The 18492-nt window shown below is 41.8% G+C and overlaps 1 protein-coding gene across 1 annotated transcript in view; it reads left to right on the top strand.

Moving 5' to 3' along the window:
• FAM178B (family with sequence similarity 178 member B) overlaps positions 1-18492 on the top strand; it is a 116140-nt gene that overhangs the window by 71766 nt on the left and 25882 nt on the right. The window contains exons 13-14 of the mRNA XM_027852614.1: positions 4706-4793; positions 12592-12720. Of these exons, the coding sequence (XP_027708415.1) occupies positions 4706-4793; positions 12592-12720 (217 nt within the window). The remainder of the gene's footprint in view (positions 1-4705; positions 4794-12591; positions 12721-18492) is intronic.

The following is an 18492-nucleotide window of genomic DNA, read 5'->3' on the forward strand; positions in this document are numbered from 1 at the left end:
GCTAGGGGTTCAAAAAAGCAGAGATGGCATTGCAGGCATGGAGGATGGCCCATTAAAAAGCACAGCCATGTGATGGAATGTCTTGTGTGAAGAACAGCAAGAAAGCCAGTTTGGGTAAGGTGTTTTGAGGAGTGATAAATAATAGGGCAGGAGATGAAACTGGAGCTTGGTTGTAAAGACTGAAAATGCCAGAGAAATATTTCATTTTAGAGGCAAAATGGATCTACTAGAGCAGGGATTCTTAACTCCAGGGGGTCCATAAATAGATTTCAGAGGGTCCATGAACTTGAATGGGAAAAAATTACATCTTTATTTTCTCTACCTTCTAAATGAAAGTTTAGCCCTTCTTTCAGTTATGAATGTAGGCAACAACATAGGGAGTCCATAGGCTTCCCCAGACTGCCACCAAAGAGGTCTGTAACACACACAAAAAAGATTAAAAGCATATTAAGCAAAGGAGTAACACAGTTAGATTTGTGCTTTATGAATATCACTTTGGCAATTGTGTGGAGGATATATTGGAAAGAGTATGGAGAAATCGGAGGCAGCTAGACCATTTAGAAGGCTACTACCAATAAAATCCATATAATTCACTAAACCAGTGATATAAACATCTACACTTTCATCTTTGCTTTCTTTTTGTTTAGAATTTTTATGTTTATCAGTGTCACCTGCCCCTCTAGATTATAAGCAACAAGCTGAAGTTGTTATTGTTTAGTCATGTCTGACTCTTCGTGACCCTGTTTGGAATCTTCTTGGCAATGATGCTGGAGTGGTTTGCCATTTCCTCCTCTAGCTCATTTTATGGTGAAATGAGGATGGGGAAACTGAGGCAAACAAGGTTAAGTGACTCACCCAGGGTCACAGAGACAGTAGGTGTCTGTGGCTGGATTTGAACTCAGTTCTCCCTGATTCCAGCCCCAGTGCTCTATCCATTGAACCACCTTGCTGTCTCCCTGTGTGCACATAGTATCCCCTAAAGGAATTGTATCTCCAGCACCTAGCACAGTGCCTAGCATATAGTGGGCAATTAATAAATGCTTGTTGATTGGTTGGTTGATATATATGTATAAATGTTGTATATATTGTGTAGGATCATACTCCTGAATTTTATTGGAGCCAGACCTACAAAAGGTCTTGGCCATAGTTGAAGGCCAGGGTTGGGGAGTGCGGAATCAGTTAATGAGCACAGGAGGATTTCATGGAGGAAGTACAGTTTTACTCTTTTTTGTATTTAACTGTAAAAGGCTAAAGATTTGGCTAAAGATCTATACTGAGATATGCACATCTTCCAAGACTCTTAAAATCCCAGTGACCCATCCAATGTTAGAGGACCACGTACAGCTAAAGCAGTAATATGGATAGTAGCTGTCGCTTTGTCTGAAGTTAGCTTCTCTTCCCCTCCTCCACCCTCCCATGGGGCTCTTTCAGGTTATCAGACTGAGATGTGGTAGACTTTGGGCAGTTTCATTGGGTAGTGTCCTCACAGGGCTCTCAAGTCAAGGGGTTATGCATGAAGGACTTGGAGGTGGTCTGCCCCAGCTGGGGATTTTGGCTGCCTGCTCCTCTGGCCAGGAACCAAACGTGTGGAGAGGGAACAGGAGCTGAATAAAAAGCTTCTCCGACTGCCAGCAGTGGGGGCGCAGGACGCCTGAAAACAGTGGGGGCCTTTCCTCCCCATTCTTGCTTCCTATTCTGGATTTGAGAAAGACACTTCTCTCCTGCCTCAGTTTCCCCATCATAGCATGGAAGTGCTAAATGAATTTGGAGATGGATTGTGTAGAGACAAAGAGCCCTGTGTAGCTCTGGCCTCTCAGTGACAGGGGAGAAGGCAGAGGCTGGGCTGGATCTGGTGCATGCGTTTAGAGGTCTGCTGCATCCTGTTGCCTTATATGAAAGTTGTTTGAATTGCTTCTGAATTCTCTTGCCTCCAGACTGCTCAATCCTGAGTTCCTCTGAGACCCAGCCCCCACCACTGCTGGAGGAGGCTGGGTGGAGCCTTAAGGGAAGCTTTTGAGGGAGAGAACCCACAGCTGTTTGACCAGCAAAAGCCCTGGGCAGGATTTCTTGCTCCCTGCTGTCTTCCAACAGTCATTTCCAAAGTTGTCCCCGGCACGCAGTTATCAAAGTTATCTGGTGCAGCCTGTCTTCCCAATTGGAGAGACAAGACACCCGCAAGTGAAGGATTAGATTGGGAGTTAGAATACCTGCATAGATCTGTCCTCCCATTTTGCCAACTGACACATTTTGTGTTTTTCTTTGAAGAAGCCTTTTTTTCTGTGTTGTAGTTTCCCCCATCTGTTAAATAGGAAAATTATCCCTGCCCCCCTTTCTTTGTCCCAGCGGGGACATGAGAATGAAGGAGACTGTTTAAAAGGCATTAGGAGTCAATTGCATGAAAGACAGTGGGCAGCAGAATACAATGCAGGGGGGAAGTTCTGTTCGCTAAAATGTGGGTTTCTTTTCATCCCTTCCCCGCCCCCCCAATCCCTTTTCTCCATTTCTGGAAGACAGCCCTGTCCTGACCCGCCCTAGGTTTGCCTCTTCTCTCTCTGCTTTATTTTGGAATCACTTCCTACTCCCCCTCCCCACCAGCCCCAGCCCCAGCCCCAGCCCTAGCCCTTCTTTTCTGGCCCGCTCTCTCTCCCTGTCCCTGTTTACCCTTCCCTGCCCCCACCCCTCCCTACCCACACTTGGGTTAATTAGCTCAGTACAGGCCTGGGGTTTCAGATTAATGGCTCCCAGATGCCAGCACTCTTCTGGCTCTGGGTTTGGCTGTGGAGAAGCAGTGCCCAGGGACTGGATTTACCTCCCACCACAGTTCTCAATACAGCTGTTCTGTACACCCCAGAGAACAGCTGAGGCTCCTCACTGGCATGGGACAGAAATGTGAGGTCTAGTAGGGTTGGCCTTTGGAGTGAAGAAGAAATTTGTAACTTGGGCTTCTATAGATGGGACTGGGGAGCGTTTTCCAGACTGTACACATGGCATATTGTCTGGCAGTGATGCAGCAGGCTACTGGGTTTTCTGAATTTCTGGCTGTCTTAATCAGTAAGATGGACACAATAGCCCTTCCCTAACTTTCAGAGGACTTTGGAGGGTCCTGTAGGTAACGTGTAAATATAAAGGGTAACAATAAAACATGCTTGAAAAGAAGAAAAGGTGAGGATACTAAATTAGGACGGTGTCAAAATAGTCATTTTGTCTGAGCATTTTTTTTTAAAGCTCTACTTTGTTAAACAACCCACTTTTTTGACTCTTCCCAGCCAGAAACGAGCTGGAACTGATCTTATTAACTCATCCCTTTTAGCTGCTGTTTATCCCAAGATTGTTCTGTTTCTTTGCACCGTTCTCTCCCAGCTGTACAGATGTAAAGATCCCTACCACAGCCCATTCTAAAAACACAAACAGACATCACAGACTTTTAGAAAACATGAAGACTAAGGGATTATATAGAAGAGTATTAGGAAAGGGAGCCCCAAGTGGGAGTGATGGCGGGCACTCATCACACAGGAGCACTGGATTGGATGAAGTGCTCCTGTTTTTCAGTTTGGGCCTAGAAGCTTAGTTTGGATCCTGAGCTTAGTTTTGGCCCAAACTGACTAAATAGCTTTGGGCAGGAAGCTTCCACTTTCTCTGCCTCAGTTGCCCTTTTGGCACATGGTGAGAAAAGAGTTAAAGATTGAAAATAGGTATGACTTGGGCTGGAAGGTCTCCATGGAGGTTCAGTGTGTTACTATCATTATGGCTATGGCTATCCTGGTTTCCTGGACACTGGGCCTAGGCTTTTATTGTAATAGGAAGAATAGTCCATCTGGTCCTTACATTACCTGAGGCCCTCTCAATTGCAGTAGGGCCTGCAGGAGAAGTTATAGAGCCTATAATACCCATGATGGTGAGCACTAAAGGCGTATGAGTGAGCCTGAGACAGAAGTAACAGGGTTCCTTTTCTCTGGCTTTTGCAGACTATCTTCACTAACATTCAGTAATGCTTTTTTGCCTTGCCCTCTTATTCCACTGGGTATAGTAGATTCCTTTGTCATGAATTAAATGAATGATACCCAGGTTCAACAGATCTCCAAAGAAGAAGCTGACAGTCTAGGGCATTCCAATTTGGTCCTTGAACTTCTGGCTTTGAGATGCCTTACTGGCTGTGGTCATGTCATGAGAGAATGAGGGCTGTACCACTTCTTCAGTGAGTGCCAGATCTTACATCTGGTACCTCATGAGAAAGCAACAAGTGTGTAGAGATGTTTAAAGAATTGTAATTATGGAGCAGCTGGAGGCAGAAAGAAGGGAGATGTTGCCTTTTTCTGCCCTCCCTTCTCTATTGTGGCATCTCTGAATTCTGTTCTGGGAGACTAGGACTCTGTCACCACAGAATTAGTTGTTCTGCTAGGGATGCTATGTTGTAGCTAGGACGAAAAATGAGAGGAAATAGGGTCAAAGAATCAAATTCAGCTACAGGATCAGCAGTAGTGTGGAACAGCCCTGGAGGGGAGATATAAATGAAAGAATGAATAGAAGAATGTTAAATGTGCATCTTGGTTTATATATACTGCTGACTGCCCAAAATCCTTGGGCATTGAAATTGATGACTAAGCCTTATCTCTCATATATTGTATTCTCTTTTTCTCCCCAGATATCCTTGCCTCCCTCTGGCCCCTAAACATAGCTAAGGCTTTCTTCTTTTCTTTTCCCACAGGCAGGTTCGAAGCCAACTCAGCCTTGTGATCATTGCCCGTCTACTGGGACAGACAGAGGTTCTCCCCCTCTGGAAGGAGAGAGCCCAGGTTAGTTTTAGGATTGAAACAGTGTGGAAATTTGCTGCTTTATCAATATACCCTACTTATGTCTAATTTTCTGTGCCAGGTATAACAGCTTAAATGTAGAGAACAGAAGAATTCTGCAGTGGGAGGAGGGGGATGAACATTGGAGTAGCCATAGTAAACTCACAACTTATTAGTGACCTATAAACTAATCAATAGAGATTTATACGGTAACTACCATGGGCCAAACTCTGTGTTAGAGTGATCCAAATGAAGCATATTGTGTTATATGTGCCCTCAAGGAACTTGGATAGGTAGAGTATGGTCAGATTATAGGGGAACTTGAAAGTCAAGCAGAATGCCTTCTCAGTGGGTTGGGGGAGGGGCTGGAAGGAAGGAGAAAATTTGGAACTCGAAATTTAAAAAAATGAATTTTTTTAAAAAGAAAACTAGGTAGCTGGGTTTGCTTTCTTCAGTAAATCCTGAAATCTGCTTAAAAAGAAAATCAAGTAGAAGAGTTTGAACTTAACGTAATAGCCAGTCATAGATTCTCTATCCAAAGGGAGACATGATGAACCCTTGATTTTAAGAAGACTCACTGAGCAATGATATACAAGATGGTTGGTAGTGGAGAAAAAACATGAGTTTGGGAAACTAGCTAGGGGACTGTTGTTATGGGATCTCGTTGTGGGACAATGAAGACCTGGCCTAGTTGGAGGCAATGGAAATGGAAAGAAGGAAGAGGTTCCAAGTGACATTTCAAAAGAAGAAATGTAGGACTTAGCGACAAATGGGATAAAGGGGTTGAAGAAGAAGAAAAACCAAAGGAAGAAACCAGGAGAAGGAGAAACTTTATAGAATGAGAAACCAAAAAAATAGCTTTAAAATTTCCAGCCTGAACAACTTAGAACAGGGGTGGGGAACCTGTGGCCTCGAGGCCACATGGCTTCAGGTTCCCCACCCCAGATTTAGGAGAATGAGCCACACCATGGACAGAAATAGGAAGTATTGGAAAAGGAGTTGTAAACTGCAAGAGAGACAGCTTGGTATAACAGGAAGAACAATGGTCTATCAGAAGATGTAACCTTTCACTAGCTGTATGACCTTGAGCAAGTTATTTGAGTTCTGGGCTGGTGTTTCTTATCAGTGAGCCAAGGAAATTAGATCTCTGAGCCCTCCAACAGTCCTAATGTTCTGTGATCAATTTTATTTTGCGTAAGTTGAGTTTAATGACAGGACATCCAAATAGAAAAGTCCTATAGGTGGGAAATACAGGCCTCTCTGAATCATCATCAGACAGATGATGGGAAAAGAAAGTGGGAATTTAATTTAATAAATTTAATTTAATCAATTTAATTAATTAATTAAATGATTTAATTTAATTAATTTAATTTAATAAAATTCCCACTATGTGCCAGGTAAATGCTTTGGGGTAGAGGGGAAGGAGAAGGGCTATAAGCAAAGATGTGCTAGTAAAAAGTTTAACAACCAGCTCTGCAGGAAAAAAAATGTATGCACAACACACTTTTAAGTTTAATCTGCCTCATTACCATTTTTTCACTTTCTTAAGTCTAGGCAATCAACACAACAATAAATCAAGCCCTTAATTTGCAGCATTTGCTGATTTCTGAGGTGTAAATGCTCAGACTGAAATTTTAACGATCAGCTCCTCATCCCTGGACAAGTACGAAAAATTGTTCCTTCTGTACATGAGCTTATCTTGTTCTGAGGAGAAATAATATGCACACATACTACGGTGTATACAAACTGTACAAAGATACAAAATATATACAAACTAAATTCAATGTAATTTTGGGTTAGTGAGAAGATGCAAGGGAGATGATAAGAAAATGCCTCATGTAGGCAGGATGCTTGGACTGAGATTTCTAGGATGCTAAGCGAGAAGAGTGCACCAGAGGTATCACCTCCTGAGTTCTGGACACTTTGCCTTTTCTAATGTGGTTTAAGTTTGCATTATGTTTTTTTGGAAGCCACATCCCACTGTTGACTCATTGTGGAGTGTGCAGTCCACCAACACCACCAGATCTATTTTTGTAGCTGAACAGCTCCTAGTCATACCTCCTCTGTTTTGTACTTGGGCAGTTAATTTTTTGAACCCAAGTGTAATGTAAGACATATTTATCCCTATTAAATTTCATCTTATTCAGTTTAACCCAGTTTCTTGACTTCTTAAGATCTTTTCAAATCCTCAAAGGAGGATCATGAGATCATAAATCAAGAATTGGAAGGGACCTCATGGAGAAGCTGACACCCAAGGTGCTGAAGTGCCTTGCCAAAGGTCCCATAGATATTAAACAGCAGAACTTTTGACTCTAGAGAGACTGGTCTTTCCATTGTGTCATCCTACCAAGTTTCCCTCCTAGTTTTCTGTCATCTCCAAACTTGAAAATTGCATCTGTTTCTTTATTCATGTCATTGATTATAAAGCAAAAGCAAAACTTTAAACAGCATAGGACTAAGCAAAGATCCTCAAACTGAAGGAGTTCTCTATTCCTTCCAAGGTCATGTTGAACCATTAAGGATTAATCTTTGTGTTCAACTGTACAAATATTTGTGGATCTTCTTCCTAACTGTCTAGTTCACAGCTTTCTATCTTGTCTATAAGAATAGCATGGCTGAGGTACCACATCACACCTATCAGATTGGCTAACATGACAAAACAGGACAATGATAAACTCGAGAAGATAAAGGAAAATTAGAACACTAATGCATTGCTGGTGGAGTTGTGAGCTGATCCAACCATTCTGGAGAGCAATTTGGAACTATGCCTAAGGAGCTGTAAAGTTGTGCATACCCTTTGACCCAGCAAAAGCACTTCCAGGGCTGTATCCCAAAGAAGTCGTAAAAATGGGAAAAAGACCCACATGTACAAAAATTTTGTAGCAGCTGTTTTTGTGATGGCAAAGAATTGGAAATTGAGGACAATGGCTGAACAAGTTGTGGTATATGAATGTGATGGAATACTATTGTGCTATTAGAAATGATGGGCAGGCAGACTTCAGAAAAACCTGGAAAGACTTATATGAACTGAAGCTGAATGAAATGAGCAGAACCAGGAGAACGTTGTACACAGTAACAATCACATTGTTCAATGACTGACCTTGATAGACCTAGCTCTCCTTAGCAATGCAAGGATCTAAGACAACTCCAAAAGACTCATGATGGACAATGCCATCCACATTCAGAGAAAGAACTATGGAGTCTGAATGCAGATGGAAGCATCCTATTTGCTCTCCTTTTGTTTTATTTTGTTTTTTCTTTCTTGTGGTTCCTCCCATTAGTTCTAATTCTTCTTTATATCACTACTAATGTGAAAATATGTTTAATATGAATGTATAAGTAGAGCCTATATCAGATTGCATGCCATCTTGGGGAGGGGGAAGAAGACGGCGGGGGAGAAAATTCAAAACTCAAAATCTTATGGAAGTGAACGTTGAAAACTAAAAATAAATAAATTATATTAAGGGAAACAAAGAATACATAGGAGACTTGGTTAAATGTTCTGATAAAATTAAGTGAAAGTACACCTATAGTATTCCTTTGATCGACCAGCCAAATAACTTTGTCAAAAAAGGGAAATGAGCCTAGTCCGGCACAAACTATTCTTATTGACTATTTGTCCTCACTGTTGACTTTTCCACATGCTCATTAACCATTCTTTAACAATATATTTAGAATTTTGTCAGAAATCGAGGTTTAGCTCCCCAGTCAAGAGCTTGCCATCTCTATCCCCTTCCTTCCTTCTTTTCTTTTCTTTTCTTTTTTTTTTTTTAAGAGGAACTAAAGTTAACTCTTCAACAAACCTGTGGGTCTCCATTTCTTCATGAGGTTTTAGTAGACTACAAGCTGAATCAGTGGTGTTGTATGGCAATCAGAAAACCTAATGCACTCTTAGTCTACGTTAAGAGATTCATTGTGTCTCGGACTAGGGAAGGGCTTGCTGGCTAGACCATGTTTGGAACATTATGTTAGTCATTTTAAGAAGATTATTATTAAACTGCAGAGTATTTTGGGGAGGACAGCTAGAATGGTCAAGAACTTTAACGTTATAGTATATGAAGATTAAACTGAGGATTCCCAGTTGAAAGAACTGGTAATATTTAGCCAGAAGAAAAGACTTGAGGGTAGGGATAGGGAAAGAGCATGATAATTGTCTTCAGTTATTTTAAAGGCTATCCTGTGGAGGAGAGATTCATGTTTTGATTGGTCCCAGAAGACAGAAATAGGAGCAATGGTTTGCAGTTGAAGAGATGATGACTTAGATTTGATATAAGAATAAACTTTTTAACAACTAGAGCTATTTAAAGATGGAATAAGCTGTTTTATGTAGTCAATTCATTTTCACTCAATGATTCCAAGCAAAGACTAGCTATTTGTCAGGTGTGTTGCAAATGAGATTTTTGCTACAGTAGATACTGGATTACTCTGAGGTTGCTTCCAACTTTGATATGCCGTGATTCTAATATAGGATCCAAGGTATCAACAATGGGGGGAAGCCTGGCATGTTAGAGAAGTGGTTGAATCCATATGGTTTAGCATGAGGAGAGAATCCAGTATCAACAGGAAGTTACTAATGAACTGAGTGAAGCAGAAAAGGAGTTAAGTAAGAGCATGGTTTTTGGTGCAGGGATAGATCTAGATAAAGAGTTAATCAGGTGCCCGTCAGTTACGGAGTGGTTGAACAAGTTATGTGATAGAACACTACAATGTGATAAAAAAGATGAAGGAGAGGGTTTCAGAAAAACCTAGGAAGATTTGTACTAACTGATACAAAGTGAAGTGAACAGAACTAGGAAAACAGGGTACACAATAATAGCAATAGTGTGAAGAGAATGAACTTTGAAAGACTTAGTAAATGATCAAGACAATTTCAGAGGACTCATGATGAAACATGCTATTTACCTCCAAAGAGAGGCTAGATGGACTCAGAGTACAAAATAAAGCATATTCTGTTTCCTCTTTCTTGCTTTTTATTTATTTTTTATTTTATTTTTGGACGTAGCTAAGGTAGGAATTTATTTTGCCTGATTATACATATGTGTAGTGAGTTTTGTTTTTCTTGACTTCTCGGTGGGTGGGGGAGGGAATAGAAGAGAGAGAAAAAGAGAGAGAGAGAGAATTCAGAAGGGAAAATAAAACAAAATTGAATTTTAAAAAGAATTGGAAAACTAAATTAATCTCAGATATTAAGTAGTATGTTGTGTCAAGGTGGCCATGCTGTTGGGTGACTAATGGGGTATAAGAATGCAAAAAATCATTCTGTCTTGGAAAAGTCCAGCATCAGTGCTGATGCCACCTTGGGATCATTCCACCATTGGCATCATCATGAGAGCTACAATAAACAAACTCATCTTCCTTATTTCAGAACAGAAAAAAAAAAATAACCCAGCCAAGGGAGGCCTCCTTTCTTGAGTAATTATTTGATTTCTGGTGTGAGCTGTTTGCTCTTCATGGCTGAATGTTTGGCATGATGTCTCGCAACTTCAGGCAGTTTACAATCTGTATCCTAACTCTACCATACCAGTACCTGTCACAACCAAAATGAGCCCTTATCCCAAGCTTGCTGCAGGGGTGTGTGTGTGTATGTGTGTGTGTGTGTAAGGTTATTTCTTAAGTTATTCATCCCTTTAATTCAGCTTTCTAGTGCTATACCCACAGGCCAGAAATGTAAAAAGAATAAGCAATCAGCAAGTACAATAGCAAATAACAGGGAGAAGCAGCTTGGTGAGCTGATCTGATTGAAGCTGTTTTAACTAAGCAAGAAGAAGATAATGGGAGCAAGTGAAGCGCCTGTAATTGTGCACCATCTGCCCATCCCCCATCCCCTGGGCTTCTGGAGCTGAGGACTGTTTAGAGAGCAGAAGTGACTTCGTACCAGGCAAAGCCAAAAGGAGATAATATTGATGGCCATGGTGCCAAAAGAATATGTTTTATTTGTTTGGGTTGTACACGTGTAATAGTATAATTCTCTGTCCTTTACATCTCTGGGTCTTTAAAGGCAAAATCTAATGCTTGTGTGGTCATAAGAAATTAATGGACAGAGGTATTTTAGAAAATACTCCCCGGATTTCTAAGAACCTACCAAGGGACTAAGGCTTCAGTGGTTTGAGTGCAGAGCCAGGTCAAGTTTATGTCCAAGCTTCCATGGCCAGTCATCTCTCTCTTGTTGTCCCTCCTCCTTCTCTCCCTGACTAAAGATAGGTGGTTTGCTAAAGAACACTGCACCATTTCTGTAAGCCTAGGGCCACAGACTAGGGGGAGAGGAGGAGGAAGAGGGAGATGATCCTGGCACCTAGCCACCATTGCATCCCTTCAACAGCCTTGAGACTTTGGCTGTCTAAACCTGCAATCTGGTAGATAGGTGCTGAGTTGAGTGTCTGGCTGGTGAGTCGTGTTGAGTCATGACGAAGCAGCCAGGTGTACTTGAGAAGAGGGGCTTTGAGGTGAGCAGGGAAGCTGGACTTGAGGAGAGGTGGTGCTCTAAATCATGAGCAACCATATGGATATGGTGTGAACACGTAGTTTGGGTTTGAGCTTCTGAGGTGGAGGAGCCTGGTGAATATATGAATACCCACACCAACCGCTGCCCCCACCCCCCCAGGGCTGCATTTGCAGACTTGACAAATTCTCCTGTATGCCCATTTGCTCCTCCCGCTCTCCATCTCATATAATGTCTGAGAAGCAAGAGCCTCATTGTCTGCTTTTGCAGACACTAAGAAGCTAACTTCCGAGAAATTAGTCAGCCTCTTCCAGTTTTCAGCCCAAGGAGATCAAGGGTTCCCACTAGTAGAGGCTGCCCAAGCGAACTTATCACCTGTCAGTTTGTATGCTCCAGGCTGCATGCCTGTAGGCGTTTATACTGGTGGTTAGATTATATACTTAGATGCTGTCTGACACCTTCTACCCAAGTACTAAGATAGAGTGTGTTCTCTCATTTGTCGGTATGACTGGCTTTTTTAGAATTTAGAGGAAAACAGTGTAGAAAGGAGGCAGAGACCCTCTTCCCAGACCTTGTTCCACACTCTCTGACTTTCTTTATATGGGGTTAGGATATCCTGGGTTCGAAATAACCTTTATGTACGTATTCTTAGAGTCTTAGAGTAAATTTAGCGTAAACCAAGACCTAAAGAGGTTAAGTAACTTGCCCAAGAACAGAGAGGCAGGTTTGGGATTCAAAGGTATTTTTCTCAGATTCTCAATCTAGCCCGCTCTCCACTCTACCACACTGTTTCTTTGATACCTCACATTTGTAAAGCGCTTTAGGATTTACAACATGCGTGTTTACTAGGTAAGTGATATCATTCCCATTTAATTTATTTTCTTTTTTAAGATCCATTTTACAGACAAGGAAATCGAGGTCCAGAGACTTTTGCATGACTTACCCATGGTCAGGCAGATAAGTGTCTGAGGCAGGATTTGAATCCAGGTCTCCTGACTCCAAGTTTGTTGCTCATTTCACCATGCCATACTTTCCTTACAACATTCCCTGAGAAGGAGGCAGCATCAGCATTCTTGCCCCTTGTTTATATCTGAGGAAACTAAGATTGGGAGAGGTCGGGACTTTTCTAGGATCAGGAGCTATTACACTTCAGGGCTAAGACTTGAACCCAATTCTGATTCCAAGCCTGGGCTGCCTGTCCCTGATTCTTAAAGCTTAAAGAAAGCAATTTTCAGTTTCTAGATAAAAAAGAACAAAGAAGCTGCTTGGTTGTGGTCTTCTGCTAGGATTCCTGAACTCCTCAGTGCATGTATCCCTAAGCACCACATCAATGATGCACCCTCCTTCTCCTCTTCTTTACAGCTGTCCTTGCTCTGCCGTCTCCTGGGACTCATGAAACCATCTTCCTTAGGGCAACACTTGACTGCCTGCTCACCAGCCTTGCAAAACCAGAATCGACAGCTAGAAGTCAACACGGAGCTAGATCAAAAGGTGAGCCCTTTGCATATCCTCACCTCATCCAGTGTCCAAGACCTGTAGTAAGGCTGTATGGTGTGATGTGTTTCCATTACTTTCCATCTTTTGTCCCTCACCAAAAAATTAAAAAAAAATTTTTTTTTAAATCCCTGAGGCGGTTCCAGGGCAGATACCAACAGGTTGCCTCCCCTATTAAGAGGAGGTGCTAATTATCTGCTCTATAGCCTGTAATTAGTACCTTTGTACACACCCCCTCACAGAGACACTGACAAGCAATATAGCATATACTAGGAATGGAGACTCCAGTGTTGAATGTATCCTTGACACCGTACGTGTGAATTACAGTGTCTTTCACAGCTTGACATGGCTTTGTTTTCCGTAGTGATTTTCAGATTAGTCTTAAACTAAGGCCTAGGGAGCTGGGTGAAGCTGAGTTGCTCATATAGCTGTTGAAACTCTGGCCAGGGGTAGAATAAAAAGATAAGGAGACAGTGGTTTTGTAATTGAAATGTAAGGGGAGGTAGATACTTGCTTGACCTAATGAAGACTGAAGGAATCAAATCCCTGGGTTTCAGGTCCCATCTTTTTCATTCCTAAAGAGCCAAGACCCTTCCATGGGTTGGAATAAAGCTAGATCTGGCCCTTTGGCTTCCTAACACAGAAGCTTGAAGGCCTTGGCCCTTTTATTTCTCCAAAATTTAGGTAGGCAGCCAGTTCGGAGAAGAACCTTCTCTGAAGTTAATGTCAATTCATCCAAAGATGCAGCCTTTGGGCATCTTTTTGCAAATCAGATAAAGGAATTAATTACTTAATGAATGTAGGACCATTAAGAAGATGTGATAATTCTCCAGTATGCTTCTCCTCTGGGAAAACTGGGAGAAAGTTATCTTTCAGTTCTTCTCGATATTCAGCACATTGCTGAGGCTGCTGTTTCCCAAGAGAGTCACAGCTACCTCCGTTCCCTGTTCTGCTTTGTCAAGTATTATCTATAAGCCAGACCCACTTGTTTATTATAGCTCCTGGCTTGTGCTCAAGTTTCTGAAAAAGCAGAACCAGTAACTGACCACTTAAGGACAAAGGTAGCTCTTTACCCCAAAATGGGTGAAGTTAGCTTTTGGTTCGTGTATAAGCAGCCTCTTTAATCCTGGATGCCTTGAGCGTGGATGAGCAATGCTTGTTGAGAGGCAGGCCTACACCATAACAAAATGGGAATGGTAGAAGAAAAAGGAAGGTAGGGGGAGAGAAAGGAAGGAAGAGTATATAATGAAGATTCATAAAGTACCACCACTATGTACTTCAGCAGCCACCCATAGGTGCCAAAGAGTTGCCTTGACCATCTTAGCTATTGCCATCTCCAACTCAGTAGGCTGTCATTTTTAGCTTTACTGTCTATCCGTGCCTTTCTGACAATAGAATATATCCATCTAAAAGGCCAAAAGATAATGAGAAATAAGAAGGATCATTGGTTATTTTAGGAACCATTGCCATTGCATATAGAGGATGCTATGAAAGTTCCATGTGTTGGATGGCCACCATTTTAGAAAATGGACTGTTGTACTCACACCAGAAAAAGAGTGGGCTTGCAAACCTGGCTTGGTGCACATAAACACAGGGTTTGAGATGCTGGTGGACTTAAGAGGGGAATGGAGGAGATTCTACAGAGGAGAATAAGAGGGGGTTCTGAATGACTTTCCTGCTAGAAACTTACTCATTGAAGCTTGAGGCCATTTGAGAGACTCTTTTTCTCTCTCCCTCTTGTTCCACATTTGCTTTCCTTGGAGCTGTTTCCTTGCCCTGCGGGGCAGAATGTTGAGTAAGGTAATCAAGAATCAGGTGGGAAAAAGAACATTGCCCCAGTAAAGGCAAGCAGAAGCAAATGGGGTGGATGGGTTGTGTGGTATTTTGTTTGAGTGAACTGAAAAGTTCAAGTTAGACTATTTAAGAAACCCTCATCCCTATGCTACTCAGGCAGGGTGGGGCCTGATGAGTGGTCTATGATAAAACTCATTGGAAGCTGGCGCCCAGTCTTAATTCTACTACAACTGACTCCTCATTAGGGTCGAGCATGTTTCATCTTCAAAGAAGACCAGACTCATCTCTAGCCAGAGAGCCAGTGGCGTCATTAACCCAGTTTTACAGGTAGCCATGTTCTCTGCCGCTGAAGAGCCTTTCATCCTGCAAACTCAAAGGGTTTGGCTTCTCCCCATGGTGTAGATGGGGAAACTGAGGCCAGGGTAGCCATGATATTAACCTAAAGTGACCCTGCTTGGTAAAAAAAAAATGGCAGCTTTCCCCAACTCTTGAGGCTATGCTCTCACGTACATTTTGCCATAGACTTATCCCACTTTGGCTATATTCACCCCAGAGAAAACCAACCAGTATCCTATCCCTAGTTCCACCTTCCATAGGAAATTACAACTTCTGCCAAAGACTTCTATTTCTTCTCTCAATTTCTTTCAAACACTTCTGACCATGTCATCTCACCACTCAAACTCCAGTGACTTCCTGTTACCTCCAGGATCAAATATAAAATGTTCTGTTTGGCATTTAAAGCCTTTCACAACACGAAATAACAAAAAGTAAAGTGAGCAGAACAAAGAGAATGTTGTATATGGTAACAGCAATATTATTCAAAGAATAATTGTGAACAACGAAGTTTGAGTACTATAAATACTGAAATCAACTATAAAGGACCTATGAAGGAAGATGCTATCCACCTCCAAAGAAAGAACTGATAAATAGAAGTATGTGTAGTGTGGTTTTAGATATATTTATAAATCTGTGTCAAATGGCACCTTCTCTAATGCACGGTGAAAAGGGAGAGAGTGAGACAGGAACTTAAAATGTAACAAAAAAATTTTAAATTAAATTTAAAAAATAATCAAGCCTTTCATAGTCTGGGCCCTTCCTACCTTTCCACATGTCTTACATTTTATTCCCCTTCAAACACTTGATGATCCAACTCTGTTGGCCTGCTGGCTGTTCGTTTAACAAGACACTCCATCTCTAGACTCTGTACCTTTTCCCCCAAGCCTGGAATGCTCTTCGGTCTCATCTCTATCTACTGGCTTCCCTGACCTCTTCAAGACTCAGGTCAAATTCTGCCTTCTGCAGAAGGCCTTTCCTAGTTCCCCCTACTATGAATGCCTTCCCCCTGAGATGACCTTGTATCTACTCTTCATATATCTTGCATTGTTATTTGCATATTGTTTCATCTGTTAGAAAGTGAACTCCTTGAGGGCAGACCATATTTTTTGCCCTTTTTTTGTATCCCTAGCACTTGGAACCTGGCATATAGTAAGTGCTTAATAAATGCTTCTTGATTCACTTATTCCTCTCCCATGGCTGTGCAACTTTGGTCAAGTTGTTTATCTATCTCCTCACTGTATAGTCTTTTCAATCAATCAGGAGGGAACAGAACAGATATTTATTAATATTATATTCTATATTATATGCCAGACCCTGTTCTAATCTCTTTACAAATATTTGATCCTTGCAATAGCTCTGTGAGGTAGATAATATCTGCATTTTACAGCTGAAAAGTTTGAGGCAGACAGAGGTTAAGTGATTTGCCCAGGATCACATGACTATTAAGTGTCTGAAGCCAGATTTGAACTTAAATCTTTGTGATTCCAAGTCCAGAGCTCTTTCCCTTTCACTAGCTGCCTCAAGCAATCAGCAAGCATTTATTAAGCACTTACTATGTGGTAGCTCCTCTGCTAAGTGCTGGTGATAGAAAGAAAGGCAAAAATGTAAAAACAGCACCTGCCTTCAAGGAGCTTACATACTAATTGGGAAGACAATACATAAATAGGTACATGTACAAGAGATACAGAGTAGAAGGAAGACAGTCTTAGAGAAAATGGTTCAAATGACTGGGGGCACTGGGAGCCTATATAGCCTCAGAATCTACCTCTTTCACCACCTTCTTTGGCATTCACACTATAAAGAGAGTCTTTGTATGAGGATGAAGACTCAGCTTTTCCCATCAGATGCTCTTGGCTATAGAAATGTCACACAGTTATGACAGTAACAATCATAATGTATTGTTAGTAATTATCAGCTACCAAGATTCCTGCCTTGGAAAGCCAACCACCCATTAACAAAGGAGGCAGCCTGTTCTAGTGGACATAACCCCATCGTGGGAATTCTTGAGACTCACTTCTTGTCCCAGCTCAGTCAGAGTCAACCAGCAAAGCAGTAGCAGAGCTCAGAATGCTCTCACAGTGGTTTGTGCCAGCCCTGGAGTTGAAATTTGATGACTGAGGGTGGGAATATTAGTTTTACCACTTAACTCTGTGACCTTGGGAAAGCTGCTTAGTCTCTCTGGGCCTCAATTTCCTCATTTGTAAAATGAAAGGGTTCAACGAGATGGTCTCTAGATCCCATGATCTTATAAACTTTAAAGCATTTTTTTTTTAATCCTTTTGAAGGCCTGGAAAAAAGGGTTTCATGAATGTGCTTCACAGTGGTTTTAATATTCACCGACACATTCTAGTCACCAGGTTTTGAATCACATTTCTCTAGAAAAAATATAACATTTGGTCAAATAAAAGAGGTCAAAGTAAAAAGATGCTTTACTGGTCGTAATGATGGTGGTGATAGTTATGATATAGTTTGAAAAGACTGAAAGTAAGACAGAGGTAATCTGTCAGGTTGAAAGTAGAAGGAGAAAATGTCCTAGCAAAAATTCTTCAAGACTGCTTGTAGGTACCTCGATTTGGCCTGTGAGGTAACCATCCTTGCCCCTGGAAGTGGTTCCATCCAGGCTCTGTAGTGCAGGAGGCTCTGATTTCTTTCTCTATTCTCTGTCAGTATTGTATAACCAGATCCAGTTTAGTAGCATGACCATCTCAAAGTCACCAACAAGAGCCAGAAAATTTTACGTGGTCCAAGTTTCTTCCCAATCATATGGAACTGAAAGTGATGCTGACACAGGGGAAGGTGAAGAGAAATTTGGAACAGAACTGACACATTCAGGAAGGTCTTCTAGAAGACACTCTGGACTCCCAGTAGCCTTGGTGCCAGCCACTAGGCAGGACACACATTTGCTTTTTCTGCCTTCTGTTTGGTAGCATGTCTTCTGTTTGCCATAGTCTAGAAAAATATCCTGATGAGGCAGAAAAACAGGCTTTGTGTCTCTGGGGGTTTCTTCATCTATGCTAATTTAGTTCCACCCAGACCTGAGCTGTGGAGTGACAGAGCTGCCTCAACACCAAGCCCCATGAGTGCATATGTGTCTGGGTGCTCATGCTCCCCCAGGTTTCCCTTCTGAGTGTGCATACTCAAGCTTCTCTGGGCTTGGGTGGTGAGTGTGGATGATAGTGTGTTTGTTAATATAGGATGTGTGTTTGTTTTGATTTTATTGTATGAATGTGTGTGCTTTCGTAATGTTTCTGTGTATGTCTCTGCTCATGTTGTGTATGTCTACTGATGTTTCTCTGTGTATTGCTTGTTAGGCATGGAACTCCATTGTGTTTTTGTATGTATTGTATGTTTTTGTGTGCATTGTGTTCTGTGTGATGTCTTAATAGAGGAGATGAACAAGTTTTACTGCTTTCACTGCTGCGTCAGGTAGCCAGGCCAGGTAGATCTGTCTGGGGCGTATGGGGTGAGGTTTGGCCAGGTCATGACAGGGAGAGGCACTTTTTTCCCCCCTCTCTCATCAGGGAGGAATTAAAGATGCTTCCATATCCTGAGAGCAAAACCAGCCTCTGCTGTCTTTGGGAGTCCTTACTCCTCTTTCTTTCTTTCTTTCTTTCTTTCTTTCTTTCTTTCTTTCTTTCT

Source organism: Vombatus ursinus, unplaced genomic scaffold (genome assembly GCF_900497805.2).
Source record: "Vombatus ursinus unplaced genomic scaffold, bare-nosed wombat genome assembly UNPS02000580.1, whole genome shotgun sequence".
NCBI lineage: Eukaryota > Metazoa > Chordata > Mammalia > Diprotodontia > Vombatidae > Vombatus > Vombatus ursinus.